Raw genomic sequence first — 25,310 nt, forward strand, 5'->3', positions numbered from 1 at the left:
TAAACAAACAAGAATAAATTGAGGCTGGAAATGTGGACAATGCACAAGCATTAGGTCAAGAAGCATCCCAAAATATGTCTAGCAATGTTTGTCTGTCTGTCTCAGTGTGCAGAAGACAAGCGTACCCGTGACCTGGTGCGTCAGTGCGAGGGCCTGCAGCCCCTGGTGACTCTGCTGAGCCAGGCAGACAACAAGCAGCTCCTGGCCGCCACCACTGGGGCCATCTGGAAGTGCTCCATCAGCATGGAGAACGTGGCTAAGTAACGTTACCCCTCCCTCTCCCTCCATCCAGGCATCCCTCCCTCCTTCTCTCCTTCCCATTATTATTAACCCTCATTATCACTACAGCCCTACTCAGACTGGAGCCTGACCAGCACCAGAGGTAAACTGTGTGTTGCTGGTCGTGGTCCCATATTTACTGTAGTGGGGGGGAGGGGAGTACTTTAGAGTGGGGCATGTCTTATGTCATTGGTAGGTTGGTGCAATTACTGGTAGCCTATAAAATTAGCCTGGCCCTGACTTTGACAAATTACCCACACAGAAGTACATTTTTGTTTTGACTGATGTCCACTTAGCATGTATTGAGTGGGCAGCCATAGGTGCTCGTAATACTCAGACAATATGTTTGCAAACTTAGTGTCACGAGTCTGATGGGAATTTAGAGAGCTAACTTTAAAGTACGGGGAGATGGGTCTACAGTACGTTCCAATCGAAATCCTAGTGATAGCTGTTTGGATGGTATGCTGCAATCACGTGGCGTTTTTACGGGACCTCTCATGTGTTCATATGTGAGTCTCACTTTTTCCGCTCCCAAAAGTTGTCACGTCTTGTCCTTTACGTTGTGTCTGGCCGAAGTGATTATTTGGACAAAATGTTAAGTTTTGCAGCTACACAGATTCTATTAGCGCTGATCTTTTATGTGACTGTTAGCAGGAGGAATGTGCGCTTTTCTGCCGTTAACAGAAGATGAAGTAAAGAGTTTATTTTATAGACTCCCTTTGGTGTCTAAAGCAGCTCTCCTCCCATCAGTAATGAACATGGGCAAGCGGACTGAGAGAAAGCTGCCTCGAAAATGACTCCTCCATAATGTTGGAAATGTAAGCTGACAGACTCTTAAATCATTTGTCATGTTACGGCATACCCACGTTTATTTCATTGTCATTTAGTTCCCCTCAACAGTCACACTTTCTGGAATCTTTCCTGGCTGGCTTTATTTTGCGTGGGATGATTTTTTAAATCAGTCATTTTCCCTCAAAAATAAATAATGCCTAAAAACCGTGCCCCGGCAGCGCTCAATGGTTGCTAAAGGTACTCCCATGACTTGTTTTGTTGTTGCTGTATTTCTTTTATTTGTCATAGTGACTCAGGGGACAATGCAAGACATATGCATTCATTTATGCCACGGTAACCTCTTAATAAATTCAAGGCTTATTTTCAGAAACGTAGCCAACAAACTGATAAGGCTGTGGCTTTTTACATTTTTTTTATACGTTTTTACGATAAAAGAGGCTTTTGGAGTTTTATGTGATGAATTAAGATCATGTGGAAATGTCTAGCATCTGACTCAAAAACTCTGTAGGCCTGAAAATTGCAGAGGAATTAAAAAAATAATAGTAAAATGTCCCAGTAGCACTCACACCGGCCTCTCTCCACTTCATATTTCATAACTGACAGAATGATATCCTACATTTAGAGTCTAAGTTAAGTCTTCCCAACTGGAGGCAAGTGCCTGTTGCCACAGTCAATTAAGCAATGATCCCATTATAGAAGCATGCCAATAACGCTCTCTTTAAAACAGGTGGATATAGATTACTATCTCTGTTGCCAAGTTCATGTTGGACAACCACGACCAATGGTTGTTTTCATAAACAAAAGCATCTGTTCTGTTTGCATAGAACGAGGAGTGTTGGATAACAACAGATTTAGTTATAAAGACTAAAGAATTCATACAGGAGAGAGTTCAAGAAACAATGTCAACTTTTCAGACTGCCTTTCAGTCCTCTGGCTACTTAACAAGCCTTCCTGTTCAGTCCAGTTCAGATGCATATGGAATAACACAAAAATGGCAGAGATTGGGAGCCCTTTAGAGTGCAGCCTGGCACGGCGATAAAACAAGTGAACTACACTGGCAATGAGTAATGTGGCACCCTGTGCACTTGCTCCCATTACAGGCCGCTTGTCTCAGCGTACTTACTCATAACACTGTTGCTATGCAGAAATGGTCCATAATAATAATAATAATAAATAATGATAATCACATGTTAAACCGCAATTTGCTGACACTTCATTGGCAGGCGTCAAACCCTCACACTCATTAAGGGGAATGTGATAGATAACTAAGGAATCTAGTCAGTGAGAGAGTGACCCAACGGGCTGTATCACCCACTACAATGTTTCATTGAACGGTTGTCTTCCTGTGTTCGTGTTTAGTTTTTTGGACGGCTCGGGCGGTTGGTGTGAATAAAGGTAGACATTTGGCCGTGGGTTCTCCAGGAAAGCCGGAGAGGAAACCAGCATTATGAAGAGTAGACTGTTTTAATCCACACTTACATTTGCGGGTGGATCTGTTTTTTTAGGTGTTTTTTTTTTTAACTCTCCCTGAGTGATTTGAATAACATGTAAAAATGTCAAGACGCAGGTTTGGAATCACATGACCAAGTCATTACTGTCAAACAGGAACGGCTGCAAACGGTAATAGAGTTTTTTGTCGAGAGTTTATAAGGGCCGTTGTGTTCATCTCAGAATCAATCATGGGCCGAGTGGTGTTTCGAGACGAAAATCGTTTTAGAATATATTTGACAGAAACAGTAATGAGAGGGAGTTGAGCTTTTTTGTATTCCCAAGTATTAAATGAACAACTCATGCAGCCCTTGTGGCCAATAGCAGACAGTGTGCTTTCGTGTGAGTGATCTTTAACATGGCATGGCTGTACTGTACAGTAGGGGTGTGTGGGATGCAGGCCTGAGATATGTGGAGCGAGAGGGAGACCTCCCCTAAAGTCCAGAAGAAGACACATGTGTTAGCTATTTTCCTGATTAATGATGCATCAACATAATAGATCATTGATGGCCAAAAAATATAATTATCTTCATAACTTAAGTGTGTTTGTTTTAAAGGTCTACATCGGCTAAATGCCGAGAGATTGACATTTTCCTAAGACCTGCAATATGGAGCCTATAGCCTGTATGTATGAAAAGCCTTAATAAATAGGCCTCTCAAACCTCTTGTCTCGCACCAGGAACGTTTTGGACTGTTGTTTTGTGCAGATTTAAAAGCAGATGTATAGGTGCATTGATACGTGTCCCCTTGAACCGTATATACGGAAGTGTTATGCACACACACAAAAGCTGTGTAAAAACTAAGCCCTGTAACAAACAAGTGAGGGAATAACGTTGCAATGGAAAGTGGTCCTCGCCAAGACTCGGACTGTATTTGCCAACGCAATAATGTTTGAGGTCAAGATTGTATGGTTCAGTTACAATTACTGACTATGCATCCAGTCCTCCTTCTCTTACCTCTCTTCCAGAGTCTATGATGAGCAGAGCACCATCATTATGTATCATAATGATACTTCTTTCCTACCTCCCGTTTCTATCTACAGAACTTTGCTCACCCGACCTCTAGGCCTATTCAGGCAGCAGTTCACTCTCCTTCATTTTGTAGTGAGTTTGTTTTTCTGTTCAACGTTAGACAGTAGAATGTGTCCTTCTGCAAGTCTCCCAGGCCCTTTATGATTCCCATTGAACGTCTTCGAGGCTCTCTTCCTTTCCCGTAGTCCTTGAAATGACAGACAGGCAGCTGTGGTATAAAAGGACAGACAGGCAGCATTCAAATTCTTTGCACCACCAATGTGAATGAATGTGTTACTGTAACAGATGTGTTTAGAAAAAGAGCAACACAATTCGTCATAGAACTGCTACACAGAAGCCTCTCTTTGGTCCCTGTTGCCTTTTGATAGACCTTAATGATGCCTCCACTTGTATTGAGCCTACTGTTTGTACGAGGAGCTCATTCAGCCAGTTTCGTGTTACTTCTGCCAATTACGCGAGCTGGGATTGGCTGAACAAAAATAGGCATGACTTGCAGTCCATTTATCAAAAGTTATTTGTGCAATTACAAGGGAATTCTAGGTCTGGGAATTTCCAGGGACCTCACAATACGATATTATCACAATGCTTAAGTGCCGATACGATATGTATTTAGATTCTATCAAATCAACATTTATTGGTCTGGTACAGAGTTTTACAGATGTTAACGCAGGTGCAGAGAAATGCTTATGTTTCTTGCTCCAACAATGCAGAAATGTCTAGCAATCCAATGACTATACACACATAATCCAACATTTACACAAATAAATAAGTAAAGATGAGTAATTTTAGAATACGGAATATATATATATATATATATATATATATATATATATATATATATATATGTTTACATACTGTTTTACACACTTTAAATGTTTATAATGTATTATGTTATATGTTTATAATGTATTCTAGTCAAGGATTCATCCTATATAACTACTGCTGTACACACCTTCTGTACACACCACATCTATTCATATACTGTCCATACTGCGTATACACACTATAATATATATATATATATATATATATATATATATACACATACACATACATACATACACACACTATATATATATATATATATATATATATATATATATATATATATATATATATATATATATATATATATATATATATACACATACACATACACATACATACATACACACACTATATATATATATATATATATATATATATATATATATATATATATATATATATTATAGTGTGTATATATACAGTGGGGCAAAAAAGTATTTAGTCAGCCACCAATTGTGCAAGTTCTCCCACTTAAAAAGATGAGAGAGGCCTGTAATTTTCAGAAAATCACATTGTAGGATTTTTAATGAATTTATTTGCAAATTATGGTGGAAAATAAGTATTTGGTCAATAACAAAAGTTTATCTCAATACTATGTTATATACCCTTTGTTGGCAATGACAGAGGTCAAATGTTTTCTGTAAGTTTTCACAAGGTTTTCACACACTGTTGCTGGTATTTTGGCCCATTCCTCCATGCAGATCTCCTCTAGAGCAGTGATGTTTTGGGGCTGTTGCTGGGCAACACGGACTTTCAACTCCCTCCAAAGATTTTCTATGGGGTTGAGATCTCGAGACTGGCTAGGCCACTCCAGGACCTTGAAATGCTTCTTACGAAGCCACTCCTTCGTTGCCCGGGCGGTGTGTTTGGGATCATTGTCATGCTGAAAGACCCAGCCACGTTTCATCTTTAATGCCCTTGCTGATGGAAGGAGGTTTTCACCAGTTGAGTTTTTACCAAAAAGTTATATTTTGGTTTCATCTGATCATATGACATTCTCCTAATCTTCTTCTGGATCATTCAAATGTTCTCTAGCAAACTTCAGACGGGCCTGGACATGTACTGGCTTAAGCAAGGGGACACGTCTGGCACTGCAGGAATTGAGTCCCTGGCGGCGTAGTGTGTTACTGATGGTAGGCTTTGTTACTTTGATCCCAGCTCTCTGCAGGTCATTCACTAGGTCCCCCCGTGTGGTTCTGGGATTTTTGCTCACCGTTCTTGTGATCATTTTGACCCCACGGGATGAGATCTTGCGTGGAGCCCCAGATCGAGGGAGATTATCAGTGGTCTTGTATGTCTTCCATTTCCTAATAATTGCTCCCACAGTTGATTTCTTCAAACCAAGCTGCTTACCTATTGCAGATTCAGTCTTCCCAGTCTGGTGCAGGTCTACAATTTTGTGTCTGGTGTTTCTTTGACAGCTCTTTGGTCTTGGGCATAGTGGGATGTTTGGAGTGTGACTGTTTGAGGTTGTGGACAGGTGTCTTTTATACTGATAACAAGTTCAAACAGGTGCCATTAATACAGGTAACGAGTGAAGGACAGAGGAGCCTCTTAAAGAAGAAGTTACAGGTCTGTGAAAGCCAGAAATCTTGCCTGTTTTGTAGGTGACCAAATACTTATTTTCCACCATAATTTGCAAATAAATTCATTAAAAATCTATAATGTGATTTTCTGGATTTTTTTTTCTCATTTTCCCTGTCATAGTTGAAGTGTACCTATGATGAAAATTACAGGCCTCTCTCATCTTTTTAAGTGGGAGAACTTGCACAATTGGTGGCTGACTAAATACTTTTTTGCCCCACTATATATGTATTTGCCCCACTATATATATGTGTGTGTGTATATATATGTCACGCCTTGGTCATTGTATTTTGTGTTTTCTTTATATTTTTGGTTAGACCAGGGTGTGACATGGGTTATTGTATTGTATTTTCGTATTGGGGTTTGTAGTGTTTGGGATTGTAGCTGATTAGGGGTGTGTGTGTTATATAGGTTGGCTGCCTGAGGCGGTTCTCAATCAGAGTCAGGTGATTCTCGTTGTCGCTGATTGGGAACCGTATTTAGGTAGCCTGGTTTTCGCTTTGTATTTCGTGGGTGATTGTTCCTGTCTCTGTGTAGGTTGCACCAGTCAGGCTGTAATAGGTTTCACGTTCTGTTTGTTGTTTTTGTATTTATTAGTTATTCGTGTATAGTTTGTTCGTTTGTCTTCCTAATAAACATGAGTAACTTACACGCTGCATTTCGGTCCGACTTTCTTTCAACAAAAGAAGAACGCCGTTACAATATATATATATATATATATATATATATATATATATATATATATATATATATATATATATTGTAACGGCGTTCTTCTTTTGTTGAAAGAAAGATATATGTATATATATATATTATATATATATATATTATATATATATATATATTATATATATATATATATATATATATATATATATATATAGATATATATATTATATATATATATATATCTATATTATATATATATATATATATATATATCTATATTATATATATCTATATATAGATATATATATTATAGATTACTGGGTGGTAGCCGGCTAGTAACAGTGACTAAGCAGAGTACTGGGTGGAGGCCGGCTAGTGTTGACTGTTTAACAGTCTGATGACCTGGAGATAGAAGCTTTTTTCAATCTCTCGGTCCCAGTTTTGATGCACCTGTACTGTCTTCGCCTTCTAGATGGCAGCGGGGTGAACAGGCCGTGGCCCTTGTGGCTGAGACAATTCTATATGACAATTCTATATGTATTGTGATTCGATGCTGCGATTTTATTGCGCTTTGATGTTCCAAACATATTGCTCACTATCTGTCTGCTGGAGAGAGACAAGAGAGAGCATGATAACATTTGTTTTGATCAGTCATGGAAATAAAAGTGCTATAAACATGTTGGCTCACTATTTTAAAAAAGTTGGACAAGCTATAGGATGGAAAATACCGAGTTCTGGCACATGTACAGCCAACTAGCAATAGCTAACGCTACCTAGTATCAAATCCATACCCGGAGTCAAAGTTCGATATAATATTGTCCAAAATAATATCTGTAATATCTGTATAAATGATATCCTCCATCACTACATTCTGCTATTGGAGTACCATGCAGATACAACATCAATGGTGGACATATGAATAGCATCGTTGTTCTACGCTAAATTCACTAAAAGTTTGCTTTGGCAGCCGCTCCGTTCATTACTGTTATACTTGCAAGAATATGTTTCGGTGGATCGTGACCAAAACCAAATGACCTTGGACACTTTCTACAATAGCCTACGGACTGTGTTGCCAGCAACCATAACTGTGAGGGAAAACAGTCATAGAACGTAACCGTACATCAGAGGTTTGTTGAGGCTTTCTGCAACCACATTATATGCCTCTTAAATGTTTACTGTCGTTTACCCACTCGGTAGTTCTGGCAAACAAAGTGAAATCACAGTAAAACAGGGAGTGAACTCGTCCAAGCCACAGTGAACCTCGGTCATGCAAAGTACATGTGTGGAGAGGCCTTTGAGCAGTCGTGGGAAAACTGTCCTGTTGTTACTGGGTCAAGTGATTTGTGCTGGAAAAAAAGCATCCGTTCCCAAATATAACTCCATTCCTGAAATATATCACTCTCTATATTATCACACTGTCACCTGGCCAATCCAAGACATTTTGACTTGCTCCACACACATTGAAACATCTACAGGATATTGATTATGATTCCGAATTGTGTCCTATTCTTGAAGCCCCTACACTTACAGTATGTCCAAAGTTACATATAACATATGAGGCTATAAAAAAAGATGGAAGTGATTGGTTGAATAAAGTGATTGGTTGATTGACCCTGGTGCTGTGCCTTTCCCCAGGTTCCAGGATTACAAGGCCTTGGAGACCCTGGTGGGTCTGCTGACAGACCAGCCTGAGGAGGTGCTGGTGAACGTGGTCGGTGCGCTGGGCGAGGGGGCCCAGAAACCTGCTAACAGGGCCACCATCAGGAAGTGTGGAGGCATCCAGCCCCTGGTCAACCTGCTGACGGGAACCAACCAGGCCCTGCTGGTCAACGTCACCAAGGCTGTGGGAGCCTGCGCCACCGAGCTTGAGAATATGACGTAAATCATAGAGATATATTTAATGTTGTGGCGTAAATCACCAACTCCGTTCAGATGATCAACAGACCCAACAGACCCATTTATTTCCATTTCTTAAGCTCTTCAAAATGGTTCATATCCTGTATCATTAGCGGTCGTTCATCATCGTAATTGGTCCTTCTAATGTTGATAACAGACGGTGTCCTGGTGATAGTGTCCGGCTATGATCTTAATCTTTCATCCTCACCAGGTAGGTTTAATGTTCGTCTTCAGCGGAGTGACAGTTTTAAAAGCCTTGTTTATCGTACCTTCTGCGATAAATATGGTTGTGGTGGCGCGTCCCACAGTTTTACTGTACGTCTGCGGTCATTCATGTTGCTGCACTGGTCAGAGTAGCATACCTTCAGCCGTCCAAGCCCTCGTGGCTGGAAAAACATCAACCGTGAACACATAGCTACAGTCCAGTTCTGCTAACTACAGTATGTGCCGCTTATTTGGCTTCAATGCTCCTTAACGCTGCATACAATATAGTCCCATTTGAATCTCATTGCTATTACAAGGCTGTTACAGACTGCAAGACCCTTACTTAATTAACACTGGACATTATTAACACTGGACATGAATAAATCACTTTTATGTCTGAGTATGTTTTGTTAGGCTAGCCATTAATGCCATTGTAAGAATAAGTAATATGGTGTTGATAAGCACAGTGGTGCAATAAAAGTTGCAGAACTGTTGTTTTGAAGAAATAAGGCCATTTCAGCAATTAGGCTAGCTAGCCTAACTTCTCCATTCACCCAGGCAGAATGTTATATCTGAACCCATTCATTCAGGGCCATGTTTTCTCATGGAATGTATATTTAGGCCTTGTCATTTTTTTAGCATTTACACTTAGTTGTGGACAGAACGTCGTTATTTCCACAAGTGCTTTCTGTATGTCTTGTGGCAGGGTGAATTATTTTGAGGACCTGTGTGTACAGTAGTTTGCCGAGCAATTAACATAGCTCACATTTGATTGTTTCCTGCTCCAGACCACGTTTGGTCAGAGCTGGTTCTCAGATTAAGGACCTGACTAGGCCTGCTATTGTCACTCCCTGACTGACTGGACTACAGGGTGATGTATGTCTGTGCTGCTCCAAACTCTACATGGTGCTTCAAAATCTTTGCAAAATCCATGTCAGTTATTGGCTTTGTTTAGCTTTGTTTTCCTGGTCCAGGCCACATGGCCAGGAAAACGTCCTGGCCATAGTTGTATCTTTTCAAAACTAGCTAATCGATGATCTACGCCTACCTGTTTGTTTTAAAATCCTTTTGAAAATAAGCGTATTTTTATTCTAAGCTATTGCACTGTGTGGCTAATGATATCATAGACAAAATATGGGGAAAATATCACATTACATTCCCTCCTAGTACTTTCTGTAATTTACAAGAAAGAACACACGTTTTGCAAATGCCTTGAGGCTTTGTGGTCTCCTTGTTTCCATCCCTCATCCAACTGTCAGTTGTCTCCTTCATGCTAACGTGTTTCATACCTGCTCTTGTGAGGACAGAACTTTTCTGGCGCTCGATATGAAGTTTAGTTTGTTGTTGGGCTGGATTTAGGAGGCCCCTCTGACTAGAGTCTTACGATATGATCCCCCAGACTGATTTATGTGCAAACGGAAGACAGATGGCGCAGGGGACTTCTCTTGATGAGTGCTCGCTCATTGCCAGTCACGGAGATACCGTGATTAGGGAGTGTTTAAGTAATTATGACAGCATTCAATGTCGGCCTTGTTGGTGGAAGCACACATGGGAAAAACGTTACATGTTATTTATACCAGACAACGGGCACATTGTGGTGTAATTCTTTGGGTTCCCAGACCCTGACTACAGCCCTGACTACAGTCATGTACGCAGCATGAAATACGGCTTATGCTTAAGTAAACTTCAACTCGGACGCCATGAAATATAGAGAGACCTGTCTACTGGCTCTGTTTGATTTGGAAAGAGGTATCCCCAGACTACCCAACCACTGTACAGTATAATGTTGTTTTGGTTCTATATATAAATATCTGTATAGACCTCTCACTTTACCTTGATTTAAGTTAACCTATGGCCTACCGTCACATAGGCACTCAGTGATTTCTCATGAAGATCCACTTTACCAGACCAGACCAGACTGAGAGTGAGTTTTTAGAGCTGTGGTGGAAACAGAATGGGACTGGTGAAGGTTGGTTTGTCATTGAAAACCCATGCAGATCCCTTTGATTCTGCACTGTGATGGGTTTTCAGAGCTTGGACAAATGAATACTACTGTATGGCCCAGCCAGAGCTCTGAGAAAGACGAGCACTCAAATGTTCCTCTTGACTGTGAAAGTATATACACTGAACAAAAATATAAACACATCATACAACAAATTCAAAGATTTTACTGAGTTACAGTTAATATAAGTAAATCAGTCAATTGAAGGCCCTAATCTATGGATTTCACATGACTGGAAATACAGATTTGCATCTGTTGGTCACAGATACTTAAAAAAAAAAAGTAGGGGTGTGGATCAGAAAACCAGTCAGTATCTGGTGTGACCACCATTTGTCTCCAACAGCGTGACACATCTCCTTCACATCGAGTTGATCAGGCTGTTGATTGTGGCCTGTTGAATGTTGTCCCACTCCTCTGAAATGGCTGTGCGAAGTTGCTGGATCTACTCAATGGGTGACATGTCTGGTGTGTACGCAGGTCAATTCAAGAGCTGGGACATTATCAGCTTCCAGGAATTGTGTCCAGATCCTTGCGACATGGGGCTGTGCATTATCATGTTGAAAAATTAAGTGATGGCGGTGGATGAATGAAATGACAATGGGCCTCAGGATCTCATCACTGTATCTCTACCTGCCCATACCATAACCCCATCGCCACCAATGGGGCACTCTGTTCACAACATTGACATCAGCAAACCACTCGCCCACACAACGCCAAACACGCTGTCTGCCATCTGCCGCTACAGTTGAAACCGGGATTCATCTGTGAAGAGCACACTTCTCCAGCGTGCCAGTGGCCATCGAAGGTGAGCTTTTGCCCACTGAAGTCGGTTACAACACCGAACTGCAGTCAGGTCAGTACCCTGGTGAGGACGACAAGCATGCATATGAGCTTCCCTGAGACGGTTTCTGACAGTTTGTTCAGAAATTCTTTGGTTGTGCAAACCCACAGTTTCATCAGCTGTCCGGATGACTGGTCTCAGACGATCCCTCAGGTAAAGAAGCCAGATGTGGAGGTCCCGGGCTGTCGTGGTTACATCGGGTCTGCGGTTGTGAGGCCGGTTGGATTTACAGCCAAATTCTTTTAGTAGATAAATTAACATGACATTTTCTGGCAACAGCATCATTTTTAGAGACTTTTATTGTCCCCAGCACAAGGTGCACCTGTGTTATGATCATGCTGTTTAATCAGCTTCTTGATATGCCACACCTGTCAGGTGGATGGATTATTTTGGCTAAGGAGAAATGCTCACTAACAAGGATGTAAACAAATGTCTTCACTAAATTTGAGAGAAATACTATTTTTGTGTGTTTGTAAAATTTCTGGTATCTTTTATTTCAGCTCATGAAACATGGGACCAACACTTTACATGTTGCATTTATATTTTCGTTCAGAGTATATCACACTGACTGTGCCCACTGTAATATCACTCTCTTATCTTTCTTTATCTCTCTCTCTGTCTGTCTCTCTATCTCTCTCGACCCTCTCTCTACTGCTCTCTATCTCCCTCTCTCTCTCTCTCTTCGCTCTTCTACTACAGGATCATTGACCGTCTGGATGGAGTGCGTCTGCTCTGGTCCTTGTTGAAAAACCCAAACCCAGATGTCCAGGCCAGTGCTGCATGGGCCATTTGTCCATGCATTGAAAACGCAAAGGTACAGTACACCTAAGAAAATTACATTTGTTTTAATTATTTTATTATTCTCTAATGGCAACACTGCTTAACAACATGTAATAAAAATGTAATACATATTTACATAACATTGTAAATAACATTAAGTCTCAACCTTTCCGCAAAAGTTCTCCTGTTCTATTACAGGTTTATATGCGTATGTTTATCATGGTTGTAATATGTTCATCATGTTTATCATGGTTGTAATATGTTCATCATGTTTATATCTTGGTTGTAATATATTCATCATGTTTATATCTTGGTTGTAATATGTTCATCATGTTTATCTTGGTTGTAATATGTTCATCATGTTTATCTTGGTTGTAATATGTTCATCATGTTTATCTTGGGTGTAATATGTTCATCATGTTTATCTTGGGTTTAATATGTTCATCATGTTTATCATGGTTGTAATATGTTCATCATGTTTATCATGGTTGTAATATGTTCATCATGTTTATCATGGTCGTAATATGTTCATCATGTTTATCTTGGTTGAATCCCTCTCTCACACTGTTCAGAAGCCTGTTTATATCATCATGCAGGTCAGCCTCCTTAAGCCTCTCTCTCCTTAAAGACAATCTGGTGTCGAGAGGTTGCTGCAGGGGTGACGTTGTGTCACTGGAGGCTTACATGAACCCTCCTCTAATACAAAGCAGAACACGCTGCTCTCTGTTGGTGAACTGGTGAACTGGGAAACAGGCAGCTGGCAGGCAGGCATGCAGGGAGAGACTTGGAGGAGTAATATCCTGTTCTGACTCCTCTGTTGAAAATCCTCAACATGCTCTGAGTTACAGAGTCATACAACCAGCAGCAGCTTCTTCTTACGAGCAGGGTGCCAGACAGACAGGCTGTGACCCCATTCTGCACATACAGGCTGGGGTACATACTTCTACTGTCCAGTCCTCATGGCAAAGGGCCTGCTGTATAGCATTCATATGCTGTCTGAATTCCAAACTGAAACCCTATTCCCTATATAGTGCACTACCTTTGACCAGAGAGCCCATAGGGATCAAGTCGAAAGTAGTGCACTATGTAGGGAATAGCGTGCCATATGGGACTCAGAGTCTATTGCATTCATATAGAACGGCTGAAGTATAGCTATCTAAATCCCCCCCCCAATATTTCTGTCAGTGGGTTTGATTCCCAGGGTTGTTGTATAATTTTTCCAAAATACAAATGTAACATAGTTCTATTAGATTATAGCCAAGATGAACGTAAACAGCTTGTCAGTTGGACAATCTGTTGACGTTTATACAGATACATTGGGCCCAGCTCAGGCAGGTGTCTCAGTCAGGGTGAGGGGAGCTTTTCACTCGCTACAAGGAATTTTTCCGGACCAAAATTGTGACAAAAATGATCTATGGCAACCATATGGAAGAGGAGTGCCGACCGGCTGCAGCTTGAACACTAACAAAGTTTGACCATGTTTGTCTGGACTTTACGGTGCCAATTTTTGTAGTGAATACATGAACATGCTCTTTGGTTGATTTCTGACACCGGGGCAATGACGAAAGCTAAATAGTGCTTTGGTTTTGCCTGTCGAACGAGTGAGGGGGACCTGATACTGCTCGGTGCAGTAGTAGTTATATAGATAAAAGCCCCATGTGGTTTTAGTTAGCAGCTCCACAGTGGATTTATGAGAGGATCATGGTGTAAATGCAGCTGCTGGATGCTCCAGTCCTTACCTCTACTCCTACTCAGGCATATACAGACACATACAAGAACAGTACGCCCCACTTGTACCGGCCTGCCTGGCCAGCTCCCTCTGTGAGTAAAGCCCTAGTCATTATTGCAGTCAGCAGGGGCTTTGCAGTGAATCAGTCAATTAGCATTGTTCCCTCAATCAAGGAGGTAACCTGCCCTGCTGCTCATGTAATGAAGTGCATTATTAAGTTGCCTGGACACGGGCAACTTGCAATAACCTGGTTTATTTACCATTTACATAGTAGCCTATGGACGTAGGAGCCTGATTCCTTGCTTGCTGGAGAGGGTCAGGGCAAACTACTCTGCTGTGCCACTTGGGCCGGCTTCCTTTCCCCCTCCCTCAGACAAGGCCAAATCACGCACATCGACCAGATAATGTGTTTTCTATTTCATTTCATCTTCGGGAAAAAGGGACAGCAGGATGGCCGGGGCCTTCCGTGTGTAGCTGTATAATGCTGTGGTTTCCAGGGATCTGGGGTTCTGTCCAGGCCATGAAAGGGATCCTCACTAGTCCGCCGCCGCAGCTGGTGACTTGAGAAGCGCTTCCTCTGTCGCTGGTGAGTCGCGGCATCATCAGTATTCCTGAGGAAAGGCTTCCTGTGCTGTGTGCGCTCTCTGTGCTGTGTGGAGGCGGAGCGGGGGGTCAGCTCCTGGCTCTGGCCCGGGCACACACACACTGCCCCTCCTCTGGCACCACATCTGAGGGGAGCAGAGAGAGACACACCACCGTGTTCCGTCTTGCTCTCTGAGCCCTGGCCTGTCAGAGCTAGAAGGTTCCATTCAACACTCCTCACTGTGCAGTGTGCACAGCCACGATACCTGCTGTGGTAGTGTCCCATTGTCACTGCTTTGGTTGGATATGCCTGCACTCCTGTCCCTCGTTGAATAGGCCACTCACATTGAGGCTAGTGTGAGTGTGGTTAACCGGGCAGTTATTATTGCATTTATCTTTTATTTAACGAGGTGAGTCCCATTGAGATGCAAATCTCTTTTACAAGTGGAGCCCTTGGCCTGGCACAACCACACACAACCCCCAAAGGGAGGGGGTTATGATTCATTACCTAGACAATCATGTCTACGTACAAAAAAACTAAGAAACAAGCTATATTAAATCCTAGATGTCCTAGATGGAGATATAATGTTGATGGATATTGAAATGGAGCATGCGTTGTGATGATTTGCACTCAGCCATCTCTAATTATATGCTTTCCATAATCTTGGTTTACTATTTTCATATTGCTGGAGAAAGGCTGGCAGTGGCTGTGTATGCCACCTTGATATATACCTCCTTTTGGTGCCGATTTTGTTGAGTTGTGATTTTAAAAGAGGCCCGATCTGCCAAGCTTCATTGAAGGCTGCGTATGTGCTCACTCTCTTCCGCTGTGGTTCCTCAGAGAGCTTGGACGGCACAGCCCCATAAGTGGCTGAGAGTCCTGTGGTACCAGCTAGCCCACTGGTGCCATGCACTTAAACCAGTGTCTACGGTGCCAGCCTGGCCTGTATGGTCGGGGAAACACACCGACTCCTTCAGTTCCTCTGCACACTGATTCCGACACCATGTTTTGGTCCTGTGTTCTGAACAGTGTAACCTACATGGACAGGTCATTAGATAGGCCTTCTGTTGAAGTAGTGTTTTGAACAATGTAACCTACATGGAGAGGTCATTAGATAGGCCTTCTGTTGAAGTAGTGTTCTGAACAGTGTAACCTACATGGACAGGTCATAAGATAGGCCTTCTGTTGAAGTAGTGTTCTGAACAATGTAACCTACATGGAGAGGTCATTAGATGGGCCTTCTGTTGAAGTAGTGTTCTGAACAATGTAACCTACATGGAGAGGTCATTAGATAGGCCTTCTGTTGAAGTAGTGTTCTGAACAGTGTAACCTACATGGAGAGGTCATTAGATAGGCCTTCTGTTGAAGTAGTGTTCTGAACACTGTAACCTACATGGACAGGTCATTAGATAGGCCTTCTGTTGAAGTAGTGTTCTGAACAGTGTAACCTACATGGAGAGGTCATTAGATGGGCCTTCTGTTGAAGTAGTGTTCTGAACAGTGTAACCTACATGGAGAGGTCATTAGATGGGCCTTCTGTTGAAGTAGTGTTCTGAACAATGTAACCTACATGGAGAGGTCAGAAGATAGGCCTTCTGTTGAAGTAGTGTTCTGAACAGTGTAACCTACATGGAGAGGTCATTAGACGGGCCTTCTGTTGAAGTAGTGTTCTGAACAATGTGACCTACATGGACAGGTCATTAGATAGGCCTTCTGTTGAAGTAGTGTTCTGAACAATGTAACCTACATGGAGAGGTCATTAGATGGGCCTTCTGTTGAAGTAGTGTTCTGAACACTGTAACCTACATGGAGAGGTCATTAGATGGGCCTTCTGTTGAAGTAGTGTTCTGAACAATGTAACCTACATGGAGAGGTCATTAGATAGGCCTTCTGTTGAAGTAGTGTTCTGAACAGTGTAACCTACATGGAGAGGTCATTAGATGGGCCTTCTGTTGAAGTAGTGTTCTGAACAATGTAACCTACATGGAGAGGTCATTAGATAGGCCTTCTGTTGAAGTAGTGTTCTGAACAGTGTAACCTACCGGGGGTGTAGAAAAGGGAGTCCAAATAACTCCTCATCCAAATGGAACCTAACCATTAGATCTGCTGTAGAAGGATTAGTTTCCCTTGGCTCTTGGATTTCTTAGCAAGAAATCCCATCAATTTTGCCCTGTTGATTTCTGTAAATGGCTTTTTATAACAAACGGACTATATCTCCCCTATGACATGCTTGATGAGGAATAGCTACTGGCACACCACACAGCCCATCCGTATTTACAATGGCCCTATCAGTAGAGTGGAAAGCAGGAGAGAGCCATGGCTACTCACCTTACCTCCGATTGGGCTGACTGGCACTGATGGGGTTTTGATTGTTGCTAAGGCTGATGAAAAGGCTTTTTCTTTTTCCTTAGCTTGTGTGTTTCTTTGGTTTTCTCTGCTCTGCTCAAATGCCCCTTGCTTCCCTCCCTACCCATTACACTTTCTCCCTGCGCCACTTCATTTCACAGATTGAGAACACCAAGCTAATAAGAGGCTTTTTACTTTTAGGATTCAGGGGAAATGGTGCGCTCATTTGTCGGTGGATTGGAACTGATTGTTAATTTGCTGAAATCAACAAACAAAGAGGTACTGGCGAGCGTGTGTGCCGCCATAGCCAAAATAGCCAAAGACGAAGAGAATCTGGCAGTCATCACTGACCACGGGGTTGTACCGATGCTGGCCAAGCTGACAAACACAGTAAGTACACCTCAAAATACTTCTAATCCTACTCAATTAGCCTGTGTGTTTACTGGGAATCTTCAGTCCTGTTGTAAATGGACTGTCTATGATACCATCATCTCAGTTGTAATTTAAAAGTTCACTGTAGTGTTTGAAACAAACTCTATTGAGAAGTATGCATAGCCTAGGACCTGGTCAAAAGTAGTGCACTATATAGGAAATAGGATGCCATTTGAGATGTAGCCATAGATGTCTGTTGTCCTATTTTCTCTGTTTTACAGACTGATGATAAGCTGCGTCGTCACCTGGCTGAGGCCATTGCCCGTTGCTGCATGTGGGGCAGTAACAGGGTGTTGTTTGGGGAGGCGGGGGCCGTGGCCCCCCTCGTCCGTTACCTGAAGTCCAAGGACACCTCAGTCCACCAGGCCACAGCTCAGGCCCTTTTCCAGCTCTCCAAGGACCCCAACAACTGCATCACCATGCACGACAACGGAGTGGTCAAGGTATGTTCTTTGGCCCCTGATGTTTTCAATCACTTTTTAGCTCACAACCACTTGTCCTTTCCATACCTAGTGGTCAAGGTATGTTCAAGGTATGTTCATTAATATCTTTGCTCATGATCATTCACTTAAAAAAAAAAACACTCAAAATAATCTTATGAAAAGAACACTTGATAAAACTTGTGTCAACTTGTGTGAAACATGTCCGTAAAAAAAAAAGATGTGACGTTTCACATCAATTTTTCACATGCCAACAAATCACATGAAAAATGTCATGTGGGAAAAACGGTTACGTGAGTCAGACGTGGTTTATAGACACCTGTGATGGATTTTTCACATGTACATTTTTCACATGACTCAGACATGTGGTTGAGAGATTTGAATTTGAGATTTGAACTGCGCCATATTGCTGAATGGTACCAAAAAATAACTAAGGATCATGGTGAAAGTGGCTGTAACTAGCAAAAGATCATGGTCGATGTAGTCGGTATCATCCTCCCTGAGAGAGTTAACCATGGAGTCTCCTAGTAGCCTGCAGTCCTGTGATTGATTAACTCACCACCTGGATTCGGTCTTATGAGGCAAAATTTGAAATAGGGTTTTTTACATTGGATGAAAGTAGAGACTCAGAGCTACAAAATTGTATATCATACACTGCATTTTTGAGGAACAATGGGAAAGTAATTCTGCTTTTGAGAAACTGGCCTTTGAATGTATCTAGTGAAGAGCTCTTCTTTGTCTACATCCATTCAGCACCGTACACACCCTCTTATGCTTTAGCCCCACCCATCTCGTTTCGCTTTCGGAGCGTTCTGAGTGCACACTTGACGCTCTGGCTGGTTATTTGTTTACCTATGGATAACATGAAAACAACCTAACCAGTTCTGCTGGCAACAATTTCATTCCACTTTTTTTGCAGACGTTTCCTGACACCAGCCATATTCAATGCGTGCGGTACACTTTAGCTTAAGACATGTAGCTAGCTAGGTAAACAATGAACCTAGCTAGGTAAACAACATGTAAGATCACACACGTCACGTAACATTAGCTAACGAGCCAGCCAGCTAACGTTAGCTAGTTAAACAACAATGAACATAGTGCCAAATCATGTCGTTAGTACCCTGCATGAAAATGCTGGGGAGCTAACCAACCAGGTTCAATGTTAGCTAGCTAATATTAGGCTCTAACTAGAAAAGCAAACAGCTCTGGGATAGAGTAATAACGTCAGCTAGGGAGCCAGCCAGCTAACGTTAGCTAGCTAACTAGCTTGAAATGAAACCACTTTCTGGCAAAATTAGAAATGTGTAATATCTGAAAATGTAGCTAGCTAATGCTAGACTGTCTTACCTGTATACATCATCATGCATGATGGACGCCTCTCCCTGTCACGGATGTCATGCCATGGTTTCTAATAGCTTGAAGATGTAAACTGGAGACGGGTGTTTTCTCCATCTCTTTAGCTATCATACTCTAATTCCACTGATTTCAAAACTTGATCCTCCAGAAAGTGGAGAGCAACACTTATGCAGCTCCACTACACAATACTTTTTTTTCAAAGCCGCGTTCGGCAGAATTACCAACACAGACTACCCAGCTCAAATAGACAGAAGCCTTCTATATGGCAGACCAATTCAAACTCTGAACTCGGCATGTCCAGCCCACTCATTATCTCAGCCAATCATGTCTAGTGGGAAGGTTGCTGACTTTTTCTGTGGCTTAACCAAAAAGGCTCGTAATTTAACAATTGTATTCGTATTTACAGATGGCATACAAGTTTATTATTAAGGCACATGAAATTTCACAAGTTCCAGAAGGCATTTCTGCCAAAAAACACATTTTGATTAAAAAAAACAAAAGAAACGTTAAAATGGCTCTCCTGTGAAGTCATGACTTGCGACATACGCCTAGTTCATTGAAGCGGGTCACAAATGTAGTAGTCAGAATTAGTGATTCTAATGAAATAGAATCACTATTTAATTAAATATCTCGATTTATAGCAAACTTTAAAATAATTCACCGTGGGGATTGAATTTGATCATCATAAACGGCCATCTAAATTTTTTTGGTTTGTCCCATCTGGCGACCGTAATTTACATAGGCTTTCTAGGACTTTTGATACAGCTAGGTTGCTACGCAGTAGCCGACCAGAAGAGCTTATGACTTCACCCTCCTGACCAGACACTGGGTGCCTGTAGTAAATCCATTAGCTGCTCCTCTCTGGCTGTCACTTGCTCCGTGCACACAGCTCGTTCTGCATGCGCTCTGGTCATGGCGCTCTTAGTCATTGAGTATCCATAGCAACGGCTACGCTCGGGCTGCTCTGCTCAATGAAGAGACATGAGAGAGCAGTTAGCTGTTAGCTATTTTTCGTCACTCTAAACTCAATATAACTCAAGGAACATTATTATTTTCTGTGAAATAATCTCTCCTGTCTCATATTTCATGAGGTTGGAAGCACTTCTGACTCCATGTTATGATCTTATTCAGATATAATTGTACTGCGCAGCTGAGCACACACAAATGGCTCAGCTTCAAAGTGTTAGTGATCAATGTAGTGATAACTGAGCCCTACAAGTACCCTAATTATTGATGAAAAAACAGGCCCTACCCGGATGTATAATATCAGGGCCGTCAGGCTCGTGTTGGGTAGCAGAGCTCCAATGTGGTTTCCCAACATTTCACGTTTCACGTGTGCTTTTGCAACTGGCGGGATTAGAACCTGGGTCTCCCACGAGAGAAACCAACGTCATGATCATTCGACTAACACTCATTTTAAAGTCGCAGTCTACTACACTTTCACATGTAATACCTACATGTTTAAAGCAGTCCACCATAGTTCCTGTGCCCAAGTATTCCAAGGTAACCTGTCTAAATGACTATTGCCCCGTAGCACTCACATCTGTAGGCATGAAATGCTTTGAAAGGATGGTCACGGCTCACATCAACACCATCAACACCATCATCCCAAACACCCTGGACCCACTCCAATTTGCATACCACCCAAACAGATCCACAGTTAACGCAATCTCTATTGCATTCACACTGCCCTCTCACATCTAGACGAGAGGAACACCTACTGTATGTGAGATTTTCTGTGCATTAACTACAGCTCATCATAAAACACCATAGTCCCCTCCAAGCTCATACTTAAGTTGGGACTGAACACCTGCCTCTGCAACTGGATTCTGGACTTCCTGACGGGCCGCCCCCATGTGGGGAGGGTACAACACTGCCACATTGACCCTCAACACGGGGGCCCCTCAGAGGTGTGTGCTTAGTCCCCTCCTGTACTCCATGTTCACCCACAACTGCGACTTCAACACCATCATTACGTTTTCTGACGATGACGATGAGACAGCCTATAGGGAGGAAGTCAGAGTCCTGGCAGTGTGGTGCCAGGACAACAACCTCAGCCTGACAAAGGAGCAAATCGTGGACTGTAGGAAATGGTGGGCCGAGCACGCCCCCATTTTATTTGTATTTTAAATCCGTTATTTTACTAGGTAAGTTGACTGAGAACACGTTCTCATTTGCAGCAACAACCTGGGGAATAGTTACAGGGGAGAGGAGGGGGATGAATGAGCCAATTGTAAACTGGGGATTATTAGCTAACCGTGATGGTTTGAGGGCCAGATTGGGAATTTAGCCAGGACACCGGGGTTAACACCCCTACTCTTACGATAAGTGCCATGGGATCTTTAATGACCTCAGAGAGTCAGGACAACCGTTTAACGTCCCATCCAAAAGACGGCACCCTACACAGGGCAGTGTCCCCAATCACTGCCCTGGGGCATTGGGACATTTTTTTAGACCAGAGGAAAGAGTCCCTCCTACTGGCCCTCCAACACCACTTCCAGCAGCATCTGGTCTCCCATCCAGGAACTGACCAGGACCAACCCTGCTAAGCTTCAGAAGCAAGCCAGCAGTGGTATGCAGGGTGGTACGCTGCTGGCCCATTCACATCGACATGGCTGTAGCGGAGCTGGTCGAGAGCTTCAAGTTCCTCGGTGTCCACATCACTAACACAGTTGTGAAGAGGGCACAACAATGCCTCTTCCCCCTCAGGAGGCTGAAAAAATGGCATGGGCCCTCAGATCCTCAAAAGTTATACAGGTGCATCATTGAGAGCATCTTGACTGGGTCCATCACCGCTTGGTATTGCAACTGCTTGGCATCCGACCGCAAGGCACTACAGAGTGTAGTGCGTACGGCCCTGTACATCACTGGGACCATCGCTCCCTACCATCCAGGATCTCTATACCAGGCGGTGTCAGAGGAAGGCCCTAAAAATTGTCAACGACTCCAGTCGTAGACAGTTCTCTCTGCTACCGCACGGAAAGCGGTACCGATTCACCAAGTCTGTAACCAACAAGACCCTGAACCGTTTCTACCCCCAAGCCATAAGACTGCTAAATAGTTAGTCCAGCTAGCTATTTGGTTAACTATTTAAATATATGCATTTGACTCATCACATATTCAGCTGCTACTGTTTATTATCTGATTCTGTTTCCTAGTCACTTTATTCCTACGTATATGTACATACAGTATCTACCTCACTTACCCCATACCCCTGCACATCGACTCAGTACTGGTACCCCATGTATATAGCTAAGTTTTCTTATTTTTGTATTACTTTTATTACATTATTACATCTCTATTATTTATCGCTCTCTGCATTGTTAGGAAGGGACCATAATCATGGTCATAATCATGGTCATAATCATAATCTGTTATAGTCTACACCTGTTGTTTACGACACGTGACAAACAAAATGTTATTGATTTGATTCAGAACATTTATTGAGTTTCTCAGGATTTGCTTGTCACGCCCTGACCTTAGAGATCCTTTACATTCTCTATTTGGTAGGTCAGGATGTGACTAGGGTGGGAAATCTATGTTTACATTTCTTTGTTGGCCCGAGTATGGTCCCCAATCAGAGGCAGCTGTCTATCGTTGTCTCTGATTGGGGATCATACTTAGGCAGCCCTTTTTCCCACCTTCTGTTGTGGGATCTTGTCTTTTTGTGTTGCGTGTGTTGCACTCCTAGCTTTACGTTCATTGACTTGTTTATTGTTTTTGGTAGAGCATTTAAAATGAAAGAAAATGTACACCTACCACGCTGCACCTTGGTCTTCATTTAACGACGGATGTAACATTGGTGTGATTAATCACGATTATCGCATATTCATAATTTGCTCAAATTGAGCTGTAATATAAGAGTTTTATTTAGAAAGCATTACAAGAATATTGCCGTTTTGATTTTGTCCAAAGCATCGGTTAGCAAAATCAGGAATATTGATAAACACTTTATTTAACCTCAAAGTCAACTTGTTTGGACATCGTGTTGTTGTTTTTAGCTGTATAGATTATGTATTTACGATGTTTTCAATGTATTTTGAACGCTTTCAGACAATGTGATTGAAAAAAATCATGGTTTTTCCACATGAAACTGCATATCCGAACTTCACATGGGAATGTTTTTAACGTGAAACTGCAAATTCCAAATGTGCATCTGCAATTCACATGGGAGGTGAAAATGTGTTTTTCTTCTCACTTGTGAAAGGTGGTATTAACATGTGAACTCTAATACATGTGAAAATATGGTTTCCATGTGAAATTTAAGCTCAATATGTGCTATTTCATGTGGAAATTCCTCAAACGTTCTCCTCACACCTTCATACAATTTCTTTTAATTTATATTTATATAATTTATTTTTATTTTCAGCATTCTGTTAGTGCACATAAAGTTATTTTTTTGCAGTTTTAGTTGGTAATTTAACACAACACGTCTAATGAATGGGGCTTGGAGCCCCATCACTCTACTATGTTTAAGCGATGTGTGAAAACACTGATAATAAACTTTGAAAACCTGTAACTATTTTCAGAGCCTTTGACCAAAGGAGCAGAAACAAAGGTAGTTTTATTCTCGTCCGAAACATGACTCCACATGCTAACTGTCATGGGAGTTCAGAAAAGCAAACAACTCAGTGTGTGCGAAGTGCCACTTCCCTTGTAAACCCTAGATGCCATTACAGAGCAAGTCAAAAGGGTGTATCTTGGGTAACTGTTGCTAACAGTTGTCCCTGGACATGAGAGCAGAATGTGTCAGTGACATGTTTTAGGCCAGGGAACAGGGCCAAGGAGAACAACACTATGTTATGGTGGATATACTTTCAAATGAAAGCACTGCTTCACTGAGAAGAACATCTACCAAGTTAGAAGCAGTCTAAGCTACGCCGTTGCAGTCCCTTGGTTCTAATCCATAAGTGACTGAGAATGGAGAACAGTGAGTGTTTCATATAGAATAATAGTCTTTTATTATTTTCATTTTCCGATACTTTTCCCAAATTAGTCGCGTTTATATTTATACGTGACTTTGAAGTAAAGATTTTATGTTTAGATTGAAACTGTATTTAATGGCATGTTGTAGAGAACGGCGTAATGCAATGTTTGGGGAAATGTTTTTTAAATTTGTTTATCACATTACTTTCAGAAGGAGATTGTCACGTGAGAAATATTTTGTGACCACATAGGGTTAACCTACTTTTTTTTCCGACAACAACTGCAATGTAAATTATGAAGGGGTTCTGCCATTGCAGCCAAATATTTTTTCCCATGTTCATTTAATGGTGTACTTTAGCTTGATCTACTGTTGCAGTATATGTGGTTCAACACTACCCATAATTGGTAGCTGGACTGAACATTGGGTGTTCCGAAAGAGTAATGTCCAATTTTGCAAAAGTCATTAAGAAGAATGTTTTTTGTACTTCAAGCCAACACAAAAACCTGGACAGCTGTGTGTGTGTGTCTGTGTGTGTGTGTGTACGTACGTACGCATGTTTGCTTGTGAGTGTGTACGTATGTTCGTGCGTGCGCTTGTGTGTCTGCATGCCCTGCATACCACTCTTTTAATCAGTCTCTTTCTGTTTGCTCTTATTAATGTACCAGTGCAGAGTAAGTTGTTTCAACACAACTCCAAAATGTATTTTGGGATTATAAAGTGCTTAATTACGAGGGGGGAAAAAGGCAGGTTACGTTACACCACTATTGCGTGTTTAATTTGTTCTTAATCTGAGCGGTGAAAAGGAAACACACAGGCGGCTGCATTGTTTCAGTCTGACTGGGTTCATACTAACAGTCTGCTGATATATACCTGCCTGATCCCTAGACAACATTGCGAAACATTACGTCGCAAGAGCCTGTCGGTAGTTAAACACTGAGAGAGGCATTGAGGCCTAGCTGTGTTATGTACATCCTGCTTCTGATCTATGGATTGCTTTGACAGAGAATGTGTTCGAACAATATTTCCTGACTTTCTTTGTTTTGTTTAATGGGTTTGAGAAGGGTTTATCAAGGAGCGATGCTTGGCTCTCTGTCGGTGTAATT

At 41.9% G+C, this 25,310-nt stretch overlaps 1 protein-coding gene across 2 annotated transcripts in view; it reads left to right on the forward strand.

Moving 5' to 3' along the window:
• Positions 1-25,310, forward strand: part of LOC135522637 (outer dynein arm-docking complex subunit 2-like) — a 76,790-nt gene that overhangs the window by 40,848 nt on the left and 10,632 nt on the right. The window contains exons 14-18 of one of the 2 annotated variants that reach the window (XM_064949086.1): positions 106-260; positions 8,307-8,549; positions 12,314-12,428; positions 17,254-17,442; positions 17,706-17,927. In XM_064949086.1, coding sequence (XP_064805158.1) covers positions 106-260; positions 8,307-8,549; positions 12,314-12,428; positions 17,254-17,442; positions 17,706-17,927 — 924 coding nt within the window. Of the gene's footprint in view, positions 1-105; positions 261-8,306; positions 9,231-12,313; positions 12,429-17,253; positions 17,443-17,705; positions 17,928-25,310 lie in introns of those variants that run through there. The other variant, XM_064949085.1, reaches the window with a different exon arrangement.

Source organism: Oncorhynchus masou, chromosome 30 (assembly GCF_036934945.1).
Source record: "Oncorhynchus masou masou isolate Uvic2021 chromosome 30, UVic_Omas_1.1, whole genome shotgun sequence".
NCBI classification, from domain to species: domain Eukaryota; kingdom Metazoa; phylum Chordata; class Actinopteri; order Salmoniformes; family Salmonidae; genus Oncorhynchus; species Oncorhynchus masou.